Source organism: Centroberyx gerrardi, chromosome 8 (assembly GCF_048128805.1).
Source record: "Centroberyx gerrardi isolate f3 chromosome 8, fCenGer3.hap1.cur.20231027, whole genome shotgun sequence".
Lineage (NCBI taxonomy): Eukaryota > Metazoa > Chordata > Actinopteri > Beryciformes > Berycidae > Centroberyx > Centroberyx gerrardi.
The window spans coordinates 17,672,014-17,692,548 of record NC_136004.1 but is presented as its reverse complement, the minus strand read 5'-3'; the positions used below and the strand labels follow the sequence as shown (position 1 = coordinate 17,692,548).

The 20,535-nt window shown below is 45.2% G+C and overlaps 1 protein-coding gene across 1 annotated transcript in view; it reads left to right on the top strand.

Moving 5' to 3' along the window:
• Positions 1 to 4,216: 4,216 nt before the first annotated feature.
• Positions 4,217 to 20,535, top strand: part of ank1a (ankyrin 1, erythrocytic a) — an 85,860-nt gene continuing 69,541 nt past the window's right edge. The window contains exon 1 of the mRNA XM_071920867.2: positions 4,217 to 4,342. Within this exon, the coding sequence (XP_071776968.1) occupies positions 4,217 to 4,342 (126 nt within the window). The remainder of the gene's footprint in view (positions 4,343 to 20,535) is intronic.

Genomic DNA, 20,535 nt, shown 5'->3' with positions numbered 1-20,535 from the left:
TGGTGGACCTCTGCCAGCTCAACCACTAGAGACTTCCTCTATTAGAAATGTGGAGCTGGATTCCACATGAGCAGCATGGTGAAACCAGCAGGCCAGTCCGCTGTATCTGTACATGAGATAAGGAAAGGCTGCTGCTGATGTGTGAAACTAACTGATGCAAAGCAAAGAGATGTGTTATCATGGTGCCTGTCATTAGGCCCTTCTCTGATTTAATGAAGTGTTTATTTGAGAAATATTCTCCAGACCCGTACACCCATGTGATCTGTCTCTGATGAAGAGCATGACTAAATTAGACCAGGAAATGAGAATATTCCCCCAAGACGTTCTCTCTCTTGTCACCTGTGGAGTAAATTAGTGTAAAAATGACATTTACTTCCAAGAGTCATTAGTGAGTGAATTCTTTTAGTCCGGTGCAGCACCCATGTCTTTCTCGCTTGTAAACACGCACTTAAGAAGTCATCCAGAATGTGGCATTTGAAGACGAGGCTTGCTGGTCAGCTGCATCCAGCAAGCCGTTTCTGCAGCAGCCCATCCTGTTTCCGTTTCAAGCTGAGCGATATCACTGCATTTGGCTACACTTGAGCAGTTAGATGACTGACAGTCTGTGTCACACTGTGCTGTAGCTATCCTGAAGGTCTGGATTTGATGGTGAGGTTACATATGATACCATGTGTTGAATAGGCTGTCTCTCCCGTCTCTTTCACTGTGGGGAGTTTGTGTATGCGTGTGTGTGTGTGTGTGTGTGTGTGTGTGTGTGTGTGTGTGTGTGTTTGTGTGTGTGTGAGCCCCTGTCGTGTCCCGGCCACTGTTTTAAGAGGAGCAGTGGAGCGGCTAATGTGCTGGCGGGTGCTGGCCGTCATACTGAAGAGAGCCTGGGCAGTAGCTGTGTGTTTCTTTCTCCCCCCAGGTCCACACAACCTGTCCCTCTCTGCCCCGGGCAGGACCACCTCAGGGACGGTCGACCGACTGGGTGCCCAGTGAAAGGTTGGCCCTGCTAGCTGATTACACACATAGACCACACACACGCATACGCTAAATATACAAAATATTAGGGGCAGCTTCCTGATATTGAGTTGCAGCCCCTTTTGCACAATCCACATCTCAATTGTCTCCAAGCCGAAAAATCCTTCTACTACTTCTCTATATTTACATCTCCTCCTTTGTGATTGATATAGATTAAATAATAGAAGGGAAAACAATAAGCAACAATGGCTTTTACCTGGATTCACCTCATCAGTGTACTGCATGAAAAGAGTAAGTGTTCGTAATATTTTGCACATTCAGTGTATAATAATAACAATAATCTGATACTTTATCGATTCCTGTAGGGAAATTCTCTCACATTGCCCCTCCAGGGAGCTCAGAGTGCAGCGTCCACTACAGGACAGCAAATAGGGATTCAGTGTCTTGCCCAAGGACACTTCAGCAGGGTGGATACTTGCTGATGTCGGGGCTTGAACCTCGGTTTTCTGGTTAAAGGGTCTCTCTGACCACCAGGCCACCCTGCCGCCTGAATGCGTTTCTTCAGGGAGACAGTATGTTTGTCAGTATGTCATGGGTGGGGTAAGCCCTCTGCTCCATAGGGTTGCTCCCGGTTCAGCCTCAGATGATCCAGCTGCTTTAAGTGGTCCCACTGGCTGAGTTAAAATTCCACCATAAAACTGCTCCTCCATTAGCTCAGCAAGAGTATAGCATAACAAGGCCACGCACTCTACTTGGCTAAGCAAAAACCACCTTGTTACCAGTGCAGTCAGTCCCAGTGGTGATTCATTTAGGCATACCCTCCCAGGAGTTTAATATTGTGATGGATCTCTTGCCACAGAGCTGTCAGTCCGTCAGTATTTGTGTTTGTTTGTGTCATCGTAGCTATATGAGCAAATGATTTGTATAGTAGCACTGCAGACAGAAGGCAATGCCACCAGTCCTATTCATTAGTATGCTGCAGTATGGAGAGCTGCTATCAGATCAGGGGAAGCCTTGGCAGGAGAGCAGAGGAAAAAGACAGACAGAGAGATAGAGAGAGAGACATAAAGATATAAGGGATATAGAGAGGGAGCAGAAAGGGAATGTAGTGTATGGGGAATATGCGAAGAATGTAATAGCGGGCAAAAGATGGTAACAATCTCAATTTTGCTGAATGTCATTTATGACATTGAATGAATACAAAAGCAGCCAACCCTGAGGATTCTCTAATTCACATTTCATTCAAATTGGGCTCAATATCATGAGCCATTCAGCTTTAAATGATAACTGTCAAAGCAGACCTGCACATGAAGAATAGGAAAAGGAATGAAAGATTGAGACTATGGGATAGGGAGGAGGAGTGATACAACCTGCCTGTTGTGTAAGCTTTACATCAGAAATTCTCAAAAGCAGTCATCTAAAATAACTAGTGGAAGAGAGTAAAAATGAACAAAAAATAAAAACCTGGGTGCAAAATAATCCAGTAACAGCCATTCACCGGCCGCCCCTCTTTCCTTCTGTCTCTCTCTTCCATGAAAAAAAAAGTACAAAGAATAGTGGCAAAACGACCACAGGTGTGTGTATATGTGTGTGTGTGTGTATATGTGCATGCAGGTACATGCTTGCCCGTGGCCAGTTTGTGTGTGTGTGTGTGTGTACAGTAACAGTGTGAACTGTATGTGTGATGTATAGTGAGCCAGGGAGAGAGAGATGTTAAAGGATCTTTTTTGCCTGCGTCAGCAGCATTGCAGGGGGAGGAGAGAGGGGAGGGGGGGAAGTACTGAGGAGAGCGAGGGAGGGAGGGATGGAGGGAGAGAGAGAGAGAGAGAGAGAGAGAGCTAAACAAGCATAGCAATAACAGGTGCCGTCTCCATCAGTACCTCACTGTGTGCCCCACACACACACACACACACACACACACACACACACACACACACACACACACACACACACCACATAAGCAGTAGACACACTCAGATGCAGAAAACCATAAGCGCAGCCTCTCTCCCTGCTGTCCTCATGGTATCCTCTGTCTTTTATTGTATGCAAGAGTAAAACTGAGCCCAGAGGAGGAGGGGAAAAACAGGAATACAGAGAAAGAAACCAAGGAACCAAAGCTGTTGGTAGGTGTGCTGTTGGTGCTATTACTGTAGAGTCTGTATCCCACTGTATTACCATAGACAGTCAGGGAGTGATATGGACTAGGGTTTTATTTATTTAGCTTCACACACACTGCACCAACAACCTTGCACGGGTACCAATCCTGTCTGCTGCAGCGCCTGAAGAGTAGAGAGGGGGAGAGGGAGGAGGGAGCAGGGAGAGAGAGGGAGAGGGAGAGAGAGGGAGGGAGCAGGAGTGTAAATGAGTAAGAGGCAGTGTTTTTTTTTCCCATGCATGTTTTGTATTTTTTATTTCCTCTGCTACCTTAGTGTCTGTGAGTGATAGCGTGAATGGCTGTGGTGATGACGGCTTCCCTGTAGCAGAGGTATGGCCAGCCCAGCGTTCCTCCACAGATGGACACACAGCAGGACTATTAGATACTGAGAAATTAAATACAGGAAAGGGAAACAAAATCAATGCAATGTGAGGAGGGAGAGCTGACTTTGATTTCGAGCTGTTCAGGCTTTTCCTCAACTGACTGTCAGTTCATCCCTTTTTAATCTTTCTTAGAGAGGGGGGGTCGGAGCAATTTCACAGAATATCAAAGCAGGGAGGGAAGAGAGATGTAAACATTAAAGAGAAGAGAGGAGGGAAGGAAAAGAGGAGAGGGAAATTGTGGATAACCTGTTTCTTGACCGTTGTTATTTACCCTTGTTCTCTTGCTCAGAGAGAGAGAGAGAGAGAGAGAGAGAGAGGAAAGGCAGCAGAAAGAATTGGACAGGGGGAAGTGTACGTGAGCGATTGAGAGAGGGAGAGCAAGAGTGTGAGAGCATTAGAGAGAGTGAGAGAGAGAGAGAGAGAGAGAGGGAGAGAGCGAGAGAGAGAGAGAGAGCGAGCGCTGCAGTAGCATCCCACAGCAGACGGCTGAGGACTGCCGGTGTGTGTGTGACTGCACTGCTGAAGAGGAGGAGGAGGAGGAGGCAGAAGGGTGAGCACGCTCTCAGACTCTGCAGGGCCATAGAGGAACGCACAGCAGTGGCAGCGCTAGTGTTGGCCCGCGTCAGGCAGGACTCCCAGCACTGTCGCCCCGCAGACCACCACCTTAGGATCTGGCCACCGCCGCGCCGACACTGACCAGACCCCCGGCAGCGCCATGGCACAAGCGGCCAAACATCTCCGCAAGAACAAGGATTTAGAAGCCCTTGCAGAGCAGGAGCGCAAAGAGAAGGAGGAGGAGAAGGCCAAGAAGAGGAGCCGCTCGCGGGATAAAAAGCGCAAGGTACCGGGACTATTTGCAGGGGGGGGGGGGGAGGGAGGGGTGGTGGTGTTAGGGTGGAGAGGGAGGGGGGGCTGGAGAGGGGGGCAGGAAGGAGAGACGCCCCCCCTTCTTTCTCTTGTCATGCTAAGCTCTGGTCAGGGGCGCTGGGGCACACATGGAAACCCAGTGATGAGCGTGTTTCTACTGTGTGTGCGCACAGTCTCCCTGGCACACATGTACTGTGCATATACAGACATGGGGAAACGGTACAACACACTGCATGCTTTCCTTACTCCTCTCGACCGCTTTTACCTGCTTTATTGACTGTCCTGTCTGAGCTGCCTGATGAGGCAGTGTAGTACTCTACCTCTCGCCGTCTCTCCGTCCCTCTTTACATCTCTGTCTCCTTCCCTCTCTCACTCTCGTTCTGTCGCTCCTCTCACTGTCTCTCTCTCTCTCTCTTTGTCTTCACACTGCGGTATGGTGTCAGTGAGCAACATTTCACTACTACACTAATCATCCACGAGGACGGAGAGATTGCCTGCTTCCGCAACAGTCCTCTCTCTTTCTCTTCTCCTCTCTGCTTTTCCTCTAAGTGGCATTGTAATGACTGCAGAGGAATACCTGCAGGCTTGTGTCGGGCTGAGGAGTCCCAGGCAGCTCTGGAACGACTGGCGGGGCTTGTGGCAAACGATAAATCTCTGCTCCGCCAATCACTGACTGCAGGGACATCAACCTGCCGTAGAGTCCACTTTATTCCTCTAGTGACTCGTCGCATTTCAACTCCAACTCATTAATGAAAATGAGTCATCCGCAGTTTGTGTTTGTGTTGTGTATCGGTGGCGAGTCAGTCAAGCGAGTGCGAGTCCAGCCGCCCTGTGAGCCTGCGCTGTGCCAGGCTGGCTGTAAACTGATCTGATGCTGATGCAGTAGAGACAGTGTTATGGAGAGACGCACAGTACCGCTGTTCCTCACCTCCAAGGAGGGGAGGCAGGGCTGGGAGGCTGGGATGGGGTTTGATTGTTTTTGTTGTGCCTGCAGAAAGTAGGGGTGGGGTGGGGGGGGGGTATAGAAAAGTTGTTGTTTGAGCAAGATCAAGGGAAGAAAAGGCAGGGTGAGGGGAGGTGGGGGTGCTCAGAGGAGGACATGAGTCAGATATACCTGGAGCAGGTGTCTGAGTAGGGGTTGGCTCATACCAACTTTGGCTCTCTATGCTGGAGAGTCAGACCCGGTCCTTTCATCACAGACACACACATGCAAGCGGCTCTGTCTGCGATGATGATGCGAGCCAGTGACTCCCGAGGTTGAGGTCACCATGCAAAAAGCTCCTCAGTATTCCTCACCTCTACCCCCCGCTCAGAGACACATCAACCGACCTTTTGCGCTTGCTAAAAGGACGACGATGTAAAGGTCAGTGCACAGATGATAGGGTGTGTGCGTGTGTGTGTACGTGTTTTATGCATGTGTGTGAGTGTGTCTGACAAGATCGGATCCAGGAAGGGATCACCTGCAGCTCTAACAGTATGGACGAGGCGTGGGGGAGGGATGGAAGTTCTGGCAGCGGTACTAATGCAGCCCAACTTTGATTGAAAGTGTATGGTTTCAGAGGATCCCATATCACTTACGTAACCATGCAGCTTAAGTCTTTCAAATAAGCTTCCTGACTTCCCTCCAGCTCCCCCTCCCAGCCTCTCTCCTTTTTTTAACACCAGCTTACAGCCATTCTTGGTTTCTGGAGCAGATGTTAACACTGGGGGAATTCTCTCTTCCGCTCTCTCTCTCTCTCTCTCTCTCTCTCTCTCTTTCTCTGTCTGTCCCATTCTCTCTTTCTTTTCCTGTAAGTTTCCTTGTCTTGTTAATTCTGTGCCTTTTTAATCTCTCTCACTTTTCAAGAACACAATACAATATCCAACGCCCTCTTTGTTTTCTCTCTCATGCCTACAGCACTGTAGTCATAGCACACAGTCTATAATTCATAGGTTGATTGATTGTCTGATTTTTACATGCATGGTGGTTAACAAACCGCTGTTAGACTTGGCTGTAGCTAGTTTTGCTTCTTTGTTTGCCACTCGATACGTGTTTTTTTGTAGTTGTTCCATCAGCTGTCTTGTGTATCGACCTGCTCCTCGGGAGTGTCCCTATCTTCACAGTGCAAGCAAGGTCAACACTTTCTCTGTGACAGACCCACCTCTTTTATTTAACCATCCTACACAGTTCGCTCACACACACACACACACACACACACACACACACACACACGAATGAACCTCAAACAAATATCACAACAGCTTTTACTGGTGCATCATTTTGCAAACCAGGGCTTTGTTATGTAAGTTTCAGTTTCCTTCACCGCTGAAGGAATTTGAATGATTTATCCAGCACAATAAATGTGTTTTGTTATTATGTGAGGAATCAGTCGTACATTTCTTTACTTATCTTTACCTGTCTTGTACAATTAATTGTTCCAACATATAGTGGGTTAGTTATTGTGGTTCTGATATGTTTTACTGTCTATTAGTGCATTTTAACATCCCTGTAGTTTTTATGTATGTGTTGTTGTTTTAATCTCTTTAATCAACTGTTTGGGGCTGACGTATGTGGTGTTTTACATGATCATTTACATCCCTATGGGTATATGAATCTGTGTTCACTAATGAATATCCAGAGTGATAAAGCTAAACAATTAGTCGTCAAAGGGTGAAAGTGCCATTTTAATTGGCCTCATGGCGTAGTGGTATATTACAGCACAGGTCAATTGCTGAGCAGTGGATAATGTTGTCCTCATATTACTTTTATTGATGAGTTTGCTCCTCTTGAAAAATGAGCATTGTCAGGATGTGAACAAAGCCCTATTGTCCCAGTCAGCACCTATTTTCACCTTATTCTGTACGTGGGTTTGTGTCCACATTTAAAGCTCCTTTGAGTTGAATTGGCGTCAATAGCCCTGAAGTATGAAATAGTGCTTTGCCGTGCTCATCATTGGTCTCATGCTCATGATAAAAGCACAATTTTCTTTGAGGCTATTTGCTTCTTTCAAGAGTCAGATTATTCCAAGGTCATGGGAACGAGTACCTGGCATTAATCTACTTTATTGAAGATACTTTAACATTCAGGGCCACAACAATGATTTTATTTAATCTGCTGTCTTGTTACTGTTGTTTTGGCTCTTGTACTCCTCACATATTGGCTGCTTTCTTTTTGGTAGTATGAGAATTAAAGGTTATTCGACTGTTGCACTTCTTTTAATTGCTCTGCATTAGAGCATCTTCTTGAAATGTAAATGTAGATAATCTAATAGATTATCATAGGACTTTGTGACAACAAAACAATACTGATAGATTTAATCTTCATCTTCATTTTTATGGAACAATGTCATGTTTTGTGCAAAGCTGTTCTTTCAAAGAAAATGTAGCAAGTTGTTTAAAAGTTAAATTTAAATATGTAATTGCATAATATTAAACAAACAATGAACTAAACAGGTCTTGTGGGTTGGTAGGAAAAGCCATAAAATTATTTTAGTTGTATTCTTTATGACCATTTAGAGATCAGTTTGCTCTCAGTACCAATAGTTTTAGTGCTATGTGATCATTATTTGGTAAACCCTGAGGGCTTTACACAGAAACCAATAGTGTCATTCAGGATGTATGTTCAGCACAGTATTTGTGTGTACAATAATATGGATTTGTCTTCTGTTTGCTCATTTGGTTGGAGCATGTGTTAGTTTTGTGTTTCAGTGAATGTTGTATCTGTGAGCAATGTAAACATGGGAATCTGTGTGTAAATCTCTTTACATTGACCAATTCTAATTTATGAAAGGTTATTTACCCAAAACGGTATTCAGTTGTATGTTATTGTTGGGATTTTAGACAACCCATTCAAGCTTTGAGAATCTGAAGAAATCCCTCCAAAAACTACAAACAAAAACTCTAATCCAAGACATCATCTAGAAGATCATCTAAATCTGGAGCTTCTCCTCTGTCAACACATGTAGCACTGTGGCATGCTCTGACACTGCCTAATCCAGAGAAGTGACTACTCCCAAAAAATGGGTTTTTTAAAAACACATACTGTATGGCTTCTGTCTAGACAAGCCTATAGTGTCTGTGGCTTGCAAAGCGGTGCAGCGCAGAGAAAAGAGAGAGTCGTGGTGGCTGAAGACTTGGCCATTAGTGGTCCTGGTACTCAGAGCCGTCAATAGAACAAGTTTGGTCAGGATGCACTATGGCTACTTTGTTGTTTTTGTGCATTGTCTGGCTGCAAATATGTAACAAAGCCCTCCAGACACCTCCAAGGTAAGATAGCCAATGTTTTAAAAATCAGCTGGCATAGAATCTTAAATTAGTAAGAAACGAACATGGAGCAGGGTTGTGGAGCTAATATGGCTGCCACTGAAAACTGCAATGGCCGAACGACTATCTACAGCTCTGGAAGTGCTATCTCGGTCTTGATACAGAGCGGAGGGGGGGCCGCAGTGGATCAGCATTCCGGCCGCGGCCCGCTCTCCGTCCCTCTACGTCCGTCTGCTTCTTCCTCTGCCCTCCAGAGTCATTTACTCTCCGAGCCCGAACGGGAAGCAGAGCCTTCCCCGAGGTTAATGTGTCGATGTCTGAGAGCGATTGGTAGTATTGTATGTGTTTATGTGTATGTATGAGCATGTGCATGTTTGCGTATATGTGTGCAGGTTTGGTGCAGTGGATTAGAGGTGCTGCAGCAGTGACTAAGCCCATTAGAGCCAACCTTAGCACCTGCCTGCTGCTCACTGCCTGCCTGCCTGCTTACCTACCTGCACCCTCATTGGTTGATGAGGTGGAAGCGATCAATTTCAAATTATCCATGCTTCAGGGACATTGGCAGGTAGTGATCCATTTCATTATCGGCTGCTGCAACATGAAAATATTCAGTTAAGGTTATTAAGTGCGTGCATCTGGGTGGGAGGGCAGGTTGGGTCACAAATCCCAGGTCTCTCTCTCTCTCTCTCTCTCTCTCTCTCTCTCTCTCTCTCTCTCTCTCTCTCTCTCTCCCTCACTCACTCACACCTTTGGATTGATGACATTTTTGCACAAAGAGGACATTTTGGCCGGCCCTCCCGTCCTTGTCTAGGGTTAGGTCTTGGGTTTAAGTGTGTGTATATAAGTGTGTGTATGCGTATTTGTGTGTGTGTCAGCATGAGCATCATCATGCCACCAGATACTTTCCTGAAGCCAGCTAAACCAGCCAGCAGTCTATTCATTTCACCTTTTCTTTGCTCAAGCTCTGCTCATATATGTGTTTGTTAATGAATCCCTCATCATGTGTTTGCATGTATGCGTGCATGTGTGTGTGGCTGCGGCCCAGGTGGCCCTGTGGAACCCCTCAGACGGATGACTCAGCAGGCCTGGCCAAGGCACTCACTCATGTTGATGGAGCCTGGGAATGATTCTCAGTCAGTCCACCTCCTGGCGCTAAGTGCTGCTGGGGCAGGGTGGCTGGGAGCTGCAGCCTACTCTCCTTTAATTAAAGCGGGAATGGAAGGCGCACGTATGGCCCCCCACCCCCACCCCATCACCCACCTCCTCACCCCACCCCAACGCCCCACCCCTCCCCTCCTCCTCTTCCCTCGCCAGGACGATAGCGGGCTTTGATTTATGAGCTAGTAGGGACTGAGTGATTTCCAAACAGATACCCCACCACTCCCGTTCAAGTTCTTTTGATTAAAGAGAAAGACTCCCCTGTTCTTAAAAAACTCTCTCCGTTCCTTGTTACGATTAAAATAAACAAGAGCAAAAGAACCGCATCCAGCAGGCGCTCCCTCTCTACAAGGGGTGTAGGCTTCCCCAGGAGACCAATCTAAAGGCTGAGGACCCTCTTCATTGTTTATCAGTGATTTAGATGGCTAGGCATGTTTTCAGTTTGATCGTTGCTGCATTACTTAACTGATTTACTCTTTCCTCTTAAGGCTGAAGCCATATCCTACAAGCATCAGTACCTGCTTATTTTGTGTTAATATAATCTGTGTAATAAAAGAATTGATGGATGCATGATTTTGCTAATCCTTATAAGCCTCAGAGACACAAACCATTCATTGATGCGCTTCCCGGTTAATGATTGTAAATGAAGCCGAATTGACACGTAGGACTGCAGTGCTTGCAGCGAAGCATTCGTCTCTAACACAGGTTTGTGTAAACCTCCAAACAAAAAAAAAATATTAACGGTAGCAGCGTAGCATCTGTCTGTGCTCTGCTTCCCACTGCACAGTAAAATCTATTCATTTGCGGCACTCATTTTCCTCTAGTGAGACAGCACGTGAAATGATGTGTCATATGGAGAGGGGCTTCCTTAGATTTTCCCTCTAGTGCCTCCCTCCCTCCCTCCCTCCCTCCCTTCATCTTCCTCTCTATCTCCCTCCTCGGCCGATTGCGCTAATCTCTCCTCCCAATTGTTATTCTGATAGTGCAGCTGTTACGTAACTCCCCGAAACAAGAATTGAGAGATCAGGGTTATTGAAATGGATCCTCATCATGCTCAAAAAAAAAAGAAAGAGAGGGAGAGAGTGACTCAGAGAGAGAGAAAGAGAAGGTAAAACAATGAGGCAATATCTTCTTAGCGGAATCTGATAGGTCATTACTGGACAGCTCATTGTAAAAAAGGAAAGCTTTTGGTGTCTGTTTCCCAACTTGAGCTGTGCCTCTTTAAGCTCCTTCTGGCTGGGATAGGGACTTAGTGGGGTTTGATGTCCAGGTGCTGCCTTCATATCTTCACATTGCTCTGCATCTCTTAGACTGATATGAATGGTAGCTAGAACCTCTGCAGTGTGCAGCCTACCATCCGCTGTATTGATCCGCGCTGCTCTGCTCTGTAGAGAAAGGTTTTACTTGTCCTGTGTGTTCTACGTTTGGGCATGTAACTTGTAGGTGTTTGCTATAATTAGATATAATGTTTTGGAATGGTTTTCTCTCTGCTTTTTCCATTTTTCTGTCCCTGTCTATCGTTTTTTTCCCCTGTCATCCCTTTTCATTCATGCTACATCGCACAAAATGAGATGAATGAATGAGTTTGAGCGATGACTGTGTATTGTGTCCGACTCCGTTTGCAGAGGCCTTTGCTCTGTTTATCCTAGCTGGCAAAATACAGAGTGGACATTCCACTTCAGTGCACCTTAGAAACTTGAGATTAGTAGAGCATGTCTGCAGCCAGAGTATAAGGTCTTCTGTGGTGTGTGTGTGTGTGTGTGTGTGTTTAAGGCAAGCCTGTGTATGACCGCTTTTGTATGTGTGTGGGCAGCACCTTATGTGTTAGCGATTGTGTGTGAGTGTTTGCGGTGTGTGGAAGAGCTCTCAGACTGAAGGAATGTAGCCTGGGGTTAGAGCCATACAAGAGGGATGGAGAGTGAGAAAGTAAAGGAGTGAGACAGTAGAGGAGCGCGGGTGACCCCAGGGTGACTCTGCACCCTATTCGCTGGAATGGACGACGGGTGTCTCATTTACCTGATTGATTATGATGATTCCTTTGCTCTGTCTACCAGGGGAAAAAGAATAACATTTCAAACCCTCCCATTCAAAATTCAAACCCCGGCAGTAGGTCATTACAGCAGCGCGGCCTCCCGGCTGTAATTCTCAGTTCCGGTTCTCTGAGTGGGGGGCAGTATAGGCAACTGTCAGCCTTTTAAAAGATTGATGTTAGTTAGTTTGAGTTAATGTGCTGAGGATGTCTCCCTGTGATTGGGCAGGAGAAGATTGAGTCCATGACTAGAGTCTGAATTTCCTGACTGAATTAAACCTGTATGGTCCAAAGTGGGGCGTTGAAATGCGCATGTTAGAGCAGTTTAGTGCAGCCTTCAACTCAGTGCAAGCAAATTAAGGATTTCGATTTGGGGCGTCATGACTGCAACGGTCACCAATACCTTTTGGGGTGACAGATGATGGCACTGCAAGACCAGGGCTTTGGCCTTGGTTGGAGCCTCGGAGTATCTCTCTGTGCCCTAGATGGTCTCCATTACTGTCTGATGACGAACCTTACTTAGTGGAGTGCAGATTTTGTGAGTCATTTAATCCTCATGTCAAGTGTCATCACAGTTTTGTGGTGTCATGGACTTGTTATTAGAGGCTTAGCCATTTGTAAACCCCTTCATCTGAACCCCCGGGGGAGAGGTGGTGTCAATCTGATTGATCCTCCTCTCCACTCATCCCATCCTGTACGCAGAGTGATGCTCTGCTCTCCAGAGGGATGGCCAGTAAAGCTGTCATGATAGAGCATACGTCAGGCCTTCATTCATTTATCAATTCCTATGTTAAAGGTGCTACATGTAGCATTTTCATCAATATATCATTGTCAAATTAATGGTTATATCTTGGTCCCGTAAGGAAATGAGACCATGATTGAGATGGTTGGTAGCCTGTATCTTATGTGGGGCTTCAACTAACGATTATTTTGGTAACTAATCTGGTGACTATTTTGTCAATCAGTCGATTAATCTAACAATCATTTTCATAGTTCCATTAGTCATATCAAAAGAAACATGATCCAAGCAGCTCAAAACTCAAAGCTTTATTGAGTTCTCATGTCTTTGAGGAGCAGAGGGAGGATGCTGCTAACCAAGAAGAAAGCCATTCATATACCTTTGTTTGTATAGGAAGAAAGGAAGAAAAAAATTGTCATATCCATAATCACAGTTTCATGAAAAAGTTTTATGGGGAGATGAGAGCTGTCAGTTATCATTATCCTCTAGTAGTTCACTAACCATGACTAGCCAGAGCTGTCAGCACATATTCAGGTCTGTGGTGAAGCTACTCGGTCATTGATAGCCAGGTAGCATAAACACGCAGCAACTACTATCTGGTGCAGATGAGGCTCCAAGATGCTTTCATTTTAAATGTTGGTGTAATGCTACTGTGGAAGGCCATCCTATTTGGCAGAGGTTACATTATTCGTTTTAGATTTCCCAGACTTTGTTTTGGAACTCATCTCCTGGGTTAAGTTGTTTTCAGCCATCGTCAATGATGGAAACGTCTTCTTAGCCCTTTGCGAATTGCATCAGTTCATAAGATGTATCTTTCATGTATACAGCCTCAACGCGTTAATGATAAAAATCCACATTGATGAATCTGCGTAATCAATTTTGACGAGTATGTTGACTAATTGCTGCAGGCCTAATCTCAAGCCAATGGTATTGTTAGTGCTAGTGTTTCTCAAAATTGAGATCACATTTCCCATAAACCCCGTTGCTTCCTTTCGCAAAGTAGACATTGCTACTTGTCCTTGTCTCTGCCAAAAGTTTTTCTGTTTCGCTGCACTTGATTTTTCCATCGGCCTTTTACTTGTTCCACCATCTGCCATTGCGAGAAACTCTGAAAGCGTTTCCATTTGCACTGGAAGAACAGCGCCCTCTTCCTCTTTTGTGCTGTAAATCAACTCAGCAGATTTCCTGCATGGCACACAATCTAAAATGCAGTGTAGAGGCAATTGTTTCATCTCATTTGTTTTCAGTAATTATACTCATGTCTCAAAATGAATGTGGTAATGATTTATTGATGTCAAATGCGACACATAGCCCCTTTAAAATGAACCTCAGTGAAAACATGCCTTCTCTTGTCAGGACATAGGACGCATACACACACATGCATGTGCACACACATGCACCCAGTACAGAGAGTACAGAAGAAGTAATCATCTGGTGGCCAGGCAGGTTTGGGCAGATTATAGCCGTCTTGTAAAAGGTCGCATGCTGCCACAGGCATGAGATATGAGCCGTCTCCGGTTTTGACGCATACCAGTCTTTCCAATGACGGTTGAATTACACAAATTAATCACACAAAAACACAACGTTTATTTTTGGAACACATCTGCCATTAAGCCATTTCCTTGTGGACCAGCACAAACCGTACCGGATGTTATTTTTTGCAAATGGACGTTATTCAAACACTACTTACCATCTGTCCAAGTTCAACTGCCTTCAATCTTATTGTGTACTTGTGTAAAGATTTTCTCCCTGTGTGTGTGTGTGTGTGTGTGTGTGTGTGTGCATATGTGCGTGTATGTGCACATGCATTCGTTGAACAGAGGCACGTGGGCTGTCTTGTGGTGCAGGATTTACTAGCTAGCACGGAGGATAGTGGTGTCACCCTGTCTCTAATTGGCTGACCCCAGAGATTTTTCTTGAGCAGATGCGGAGCCAGGTGCCCACCCCTCCCCTTCCTCCCTCCCTCCTAGAGCATATTCCTCCATCCCTCCCTTCATCAATCCTCCTGCTTCGATATGGACTACAACTCCTCCCTACCCCCCCCCCCCCCTCTCTCTCTCCCGCTCTCTCTCTCTCTCTCTCTCTCTCTCTCTCTGCCGCAGCTACTTGCAGCACATTGCAACACTGCAAGATCTCGCTGTCGATCCTTTACACCTCCCTCTCCTCTCTCAGCCTCCCGGTTTGCACTAAACACTATGGATCCACATTTAGAGAGTGAGGGCGAGAGAGATTAAGTGAGCAAAAGAGAGAGGCAGGAGGGGGGGATGGAGCATCACTCATTTTTACTGTTACGGCAGCCTAATGTTTTCTGTAGGCAGGAAAGAAAGGAAAATGGGAGTGCTGTGTAGGTTGATAAGAAATAATCAACTTCCTACCTCACACATTTATAAAGCCTTTGACGTAGTAAACAGACATTTGTTCCGATAATGTTTTGGCTGCATTTTTCCCCTGGTATTAAATCAATGTGGATAGCAAGCCAATGTTTAAGAGACAGAAGAGAGGGGGATGGTCCTCAGAGACTGTAGCAGTATATCGGCTCAGGATGAAGGAGAATCTGCATGTATGCGTCAGCTGTGCAAGGTCAACCACACCTCACACACCATCACATGTAAGCACACATGTATGTAGACTTGGCACACGCACACACACTCTCTGCCAGCCCTTAGTCAGCACAGTGTTGCCTGCCGTCTGAGAGTGTCGGATGTCGCCACCTAGTGTTAACACAGTAGACTCTGTAATCACTGACATCATCTCATTTACCCTCTTCTGTGTCCTCGTTCCTCTCTTTCTTCTTCACTCAAACACTTAGCCTTCTGTACTCAGCCATAATCTCTAACCTTAACTTATCTGTAAAATTGCAACTATCCTCTGTCATGAGGTTCCTAATATATCACAAACTACTAAAAATACAAACACTTTGGGAGGCTTTGCATCATTCTCCAACCCCAAAGGATCAACTGTAAAGGATAGAAAAGTTCAACTTCAACTATAAATGAATTAGAAGAGAGCAGTGCAACACTTTGATCCCTCTGCCCTTGTCCCGGGGCAGAGTGGCACTGTGTGTGTGTGTGTGTGTGTGTGTGTGTGTGTGTGTGTGCATGTTTGCGGCACTAACCTGCCCCTGCTGAGAACCAACAGCTGGCCCAGTGACGGCCCTAATTAGCTCCTGTCGGAAACACAGAAACACTGTCCGTTAAATGTAGCCGACATACTTACAGTATATTCTCTACACACACACATCCATATTTCACGTCATCTACATCCATACACCGCATTGAAAATCCATCTTTACCATATATGGATCTGGGCATCCCAATTACGGTCTGTCTCTTTATTTTTGTCAGTCTCTTCCAACCCTGTTTTGGTGAGAGGGAGATGGAGAAACTGACAGATTCAGAAAGATTATCCGGCTTGTCTTTTAGGTGGATTATTCATCTTTATTGATAGCTGGAGCAGAGTTAGATTCTGGGCAGATGATAATCTGCTCTGCGTTCACCGTGTCTTTATCTCTCTCTCTCTATCCTTCCTCCATCTGTCCTGTTCCTTCTCTAGCCTCCTCATGACATTTTTTTCCACCCTTTCCTCACTCCCTCCCTCTTTTCACCCCTCTTTCCCCCTCTGCCTCCTTGTAGACCCTAAGTGAAGGAGAATATATAGCCGAGCTTAAGGCTGTGCAGGACAGTTAGTGTGCTGGTAATGGAGAAAGTGTTTGTCAGAGCATAGAGCGCTGTGACTTTGGCCCCGACACCCCCTTAGGCACAGACCTTTAATTGCCTGCGCACTGGTGGAATGCTTCAGCATTTGGAGCGTGTGTGTGTGCGAGAGAGAGAGAGAGAGAGAGAGAGAAAGAGAGAGCGTGTGTGTGTCTGTGCTGTGGCTTGCATGTGCTTCCTGTTTGTGTGACCATACTGCAGCCCCTGGGTCGTAAACTGTGACCAAAATAACTCCTGGATCAATAATGTGCCTATGTCTCTTCCACCCTTCAATTCAAAAGAAATCTGTAACAGATAGATGTATGATGCTGTGGTTTCCATGCGTCTAAAATGGTGGGAAGAAAATCTATAGAATGCTGTTCAGTCATATGATAGTCAGATGAACCTGCTGTGTGAGAAAAGAAAAGGTCTAATAGGTGCTCAAGTCTGGATCAAAGCATGAAGACGATTTCTGGCCCGGGACTCAGCCCGGGGCATTTTGTAAACTGTACTTTTTGGTCAGATTTAAGGGAATGGGTCTTCCGAGCTTTATGCCATATGCATTCAATCATACATCAGTGTATTTGTGTATTAAATAGAGGAGAACTGCAGCCATTTCACAAAACCAGTCCTGTTAATGCCTTAGTTTCTCCCTCTCCCCTCTGTCTGTGTTACATGCTCCGTCTCTTTGGTCCCATTCCCCTATCCCAAAGAAGGAATAATTGACTCTCATCATTTAATTTTCGCATTAATTAATAAATCCTTTATGGAAATGGCCTCAGCTCAACCATGTTATTCTTCCCTGGTGGGAATAACACACATAATTCGAAGAGATCTCGGCACTCTCCTTCACGTTTCCTCCTCGTTCTCTCCATCTCTCCGGTCTCTCCATCCAGCAACCCCCTTTCTGCCCTTGGTCAGCTGGGTTGAAGGTCAACGCAGAACGTCTTCTTTAAAAAGTGTTTTCTGTTTTCCCATCATTCATCAATTTCCCTATACCCCACATCCCCTGCCGTCACTCCATTCAAGGCATTTTTGCATTCCTGCTTCCTGCTGAGTCGATGAAACTGGATCCACTTCATCACTCACTCCCTCTTTTTGATTCCCTCCCCCCTTCTGCTATCTCACACTCCCTTTGTCCATCTTCAAGTCAGGCATCACATTAATCTGATCCTATCTAGCAATAGTCAAATTTCATTGTATCATTCATCTGATGAATCTTATTGATTTGATACGGACTGTATGTTTAGTATGTTTATTACACCAGTTTCACAGTAGATTATGATTTGCATTTTTCTTTACATTATTTTTAATTTTCTCACAGGGTTTGAGCGTAGTTTCTCACAATTGTAGTCTGTTTTTCATAAAAGTATTAAAGTAAGTATTGATTATATTTATTTTATTTTATTTTGTTTTAGATATCATGGTTTATTATATCATAGTTTTACATATCATGGTTTGATTTCAATTTATTAAGCTGTTTTACATGGCGTTTTTTTTTTTTTTACTGGCCTGTCATATCCTTGACCTCCGCACTCAGTTGTTATGTAATGTGCTTAGAATATCCCGATTTACAGCAGAGGTGTGTGTGTGAGTGAAAGTCTGGCTTGTGTGTCCAGTGAGGCGTACCGTACCGTTCAGTGCGTGTGGTCCAGGTGAGGCCAGCGGTCGATGTGCAGCCATGTGAAGACTGGAAGGAGGTAGAGAGTCAGGAGGAGACCCAGCTCTTTCTCTCTCTGCCCCCCAGAGGTCTGGGCCGATAGTTAGGGGGGGTTGTCTCTCCTGCTAGGCTGACCTTTGACCTCTTGTGCTACACCTAAATTCCCAGGTGAAAATGTATTTGCACTTATTCTGTGTCTAAGTTTGTATTTCATACCCATCCCTGCAAACTAATGCACAATAACCTCATGTCTTTATTATTAAGGGACATGCTTGTGATGAAGGGCTGTATAAATAAACTTGACTGTTGAAATGTTAGACCACACCCTAACATCTTTAGGGTTTCAAAAGATTGAGACTTTACGGAATTAATATGAAAAAAAAACAAAGGTAAAACTTCTTTCAAGCATTTTTCAATTACATTTGTTACATTTGAGGAGTTTTATATTCTTTCCAGTTGGCTTTAACAGTTTTCATAAAAAAATATCCACCAGGTTAGTCTAGGCACTTTGATGATTGTCATTTTATTTTAACTTGAAATATGTCTCGAATGTCTTGTGTACTGACGCAGCATAGAGACAGATCCTTATAATCGTTCTATTTTTGCCCTAAATTTTGCTAAACTTCCCCAATCTTTTCCTTGTACTCCTCAGATTACTAAGCTCCTCTCCTATACCTTGAAGAATAAAGAAACTTCCAGACTGAAAATCCTTGCTTACGTCAACTTCTATGAAAAAATCCATTGTTCAAGATGATGTGCTGTCATGTTGTGTCTTTTAGTTTTTTACGAATTTACAAAATTCCCCAAAGTTTTGAAAGCTACACATCAGTTTCAAGTGAACCTGGTAAACTTTCTTCAGCACATGGCCTTTAGTCTTGCCCAGATTTATGTGGCATCACTGCCCTCATCACCTAAATATACAAACTGGAACTGATGCATATGCAAAATTAAATGGGGGTGTGTTCCAAATATTTTAAGTAAAATTTTTGCTATGCAGCTGTATGTGTAAGCATGCACACACACTGTATGTATGTGTGTATCTGTGTGTGTGTGTGTGTGTGTGTGTGTGTGTTCACCTGCTGTATCGCCCTGCACAGTCATCCAGACATCTGTTCCCCTCAACAGCAAGATTAATGAGAATTGCAAAAAAGAATATAGCTGCGTAGCCGGATAGAACAGAACGGAAGAGAGTCAGAACAATAGAGGTCGGAGGGAGAAACGGATGGAGACGAATTGAGTTGTCGTAGCAGAAATGTCCTGTGACAGATAGGTAAGCCAGCCAGATGTTTGCTCTCGATTGTCTTCCCCAGAGGCTGTATATAAGAAAACTGAGGTGGAATAGCAGACTTAGTGCACATGCATCTCAGTTTTAAAGATGGATTGATAAAGGACAGATGAAGGATGAGCTGGGCTTAGCTCCCTCTGCTGGTCGGAGCAGGGTTGGGTCTGATTTACATTGCAGTTCACTCTGACTTCAGCAGCATCTGAACAGGTTGACAGCACAGCATGATACAGCCAGCAGCCGGACAGTTAGGTCAAAGACCGACCACAAGACATGGACAAGTCCAACTGTGAAGAGAGTAAGAGGAGAGAGAAGAGGAAGTGTGAAGGAACTGGGACTGTTCTGACTTCACAGGTTGTCAGTTGTGTTGTGCAGGGTGGCTGGAGGACTCCGTCTGCATCTGACATGCAGAGTCACACATTGTCCCAGATACCAACTGAGCGTGCAGTACACACACAAACTGTGTTCACACCCGCCTCTCCCTCTGATCCAGTGCAGCGATTTAATGCTGATCTGCAATACTGTTACGCAGAGTCATCAATTATTCATTAAGTTATGGATTTCTGCACTTATTCAGGCTTACTGATGGGGATGAGGGGATGACAGACGGGGAGATGGAATTCAAGGGTGAAGAGGTTAAGAAATCAAATTATTTTACAATAACGTCAATGAAACATTTAGTATATCTATTACTCTGTGAAAACTGTCAACTCAAACGCTATCGATTCTGCTGCTATTCTTTACTAAGGCATCTGACATTCATACCTTAGATCAACTTAGCCAAACAGATAAGGGCAATGTATGATCGAGACCGTCTGATTTATTTGTCATGTGGGTAACATCTGTCTCACTGTCAGTAAAGCATCACCATCTCTCTGCGCCTGTCTGATAAATCTGTCACATGGCTCCATCTTCTCTGCATAGATACCCTGGGCGGCTCCTATAAATACCCGCATCACCACATACATTATGTAGGACTCAATGGTGAGTGTTTTATTTAGTGATATTAAGTGAAAGTTACAGAAAAGTCCCCCCCCCCGGTTCCCAAGCAGGCTGCTGCTGCTGCTGCTGCAGAGGCTGGAATCAATAAAGTCATCAAGCAGATTTTTGAGGAGTGAGAGGGATTTGGGGGTTCATTTGCCAGTAATAAGCACAGGAACATTCAGCGAGCAACTGTCAGGATAGGCGGACATGACAGGAGGGGGAGAACGATGTGTTAGGGATCCCCCACCCCCCCACCCCCACTCCATAACATGCCCTGCCAGACCCTCTGCAGAGCTCATGAATATGGAGAGGGAGCTGATCGATGGTGCGGGGACCGCCGTGCTGAGGGGGGGGGGGGGGGGGGGGGAGAGGAGAGGAAGA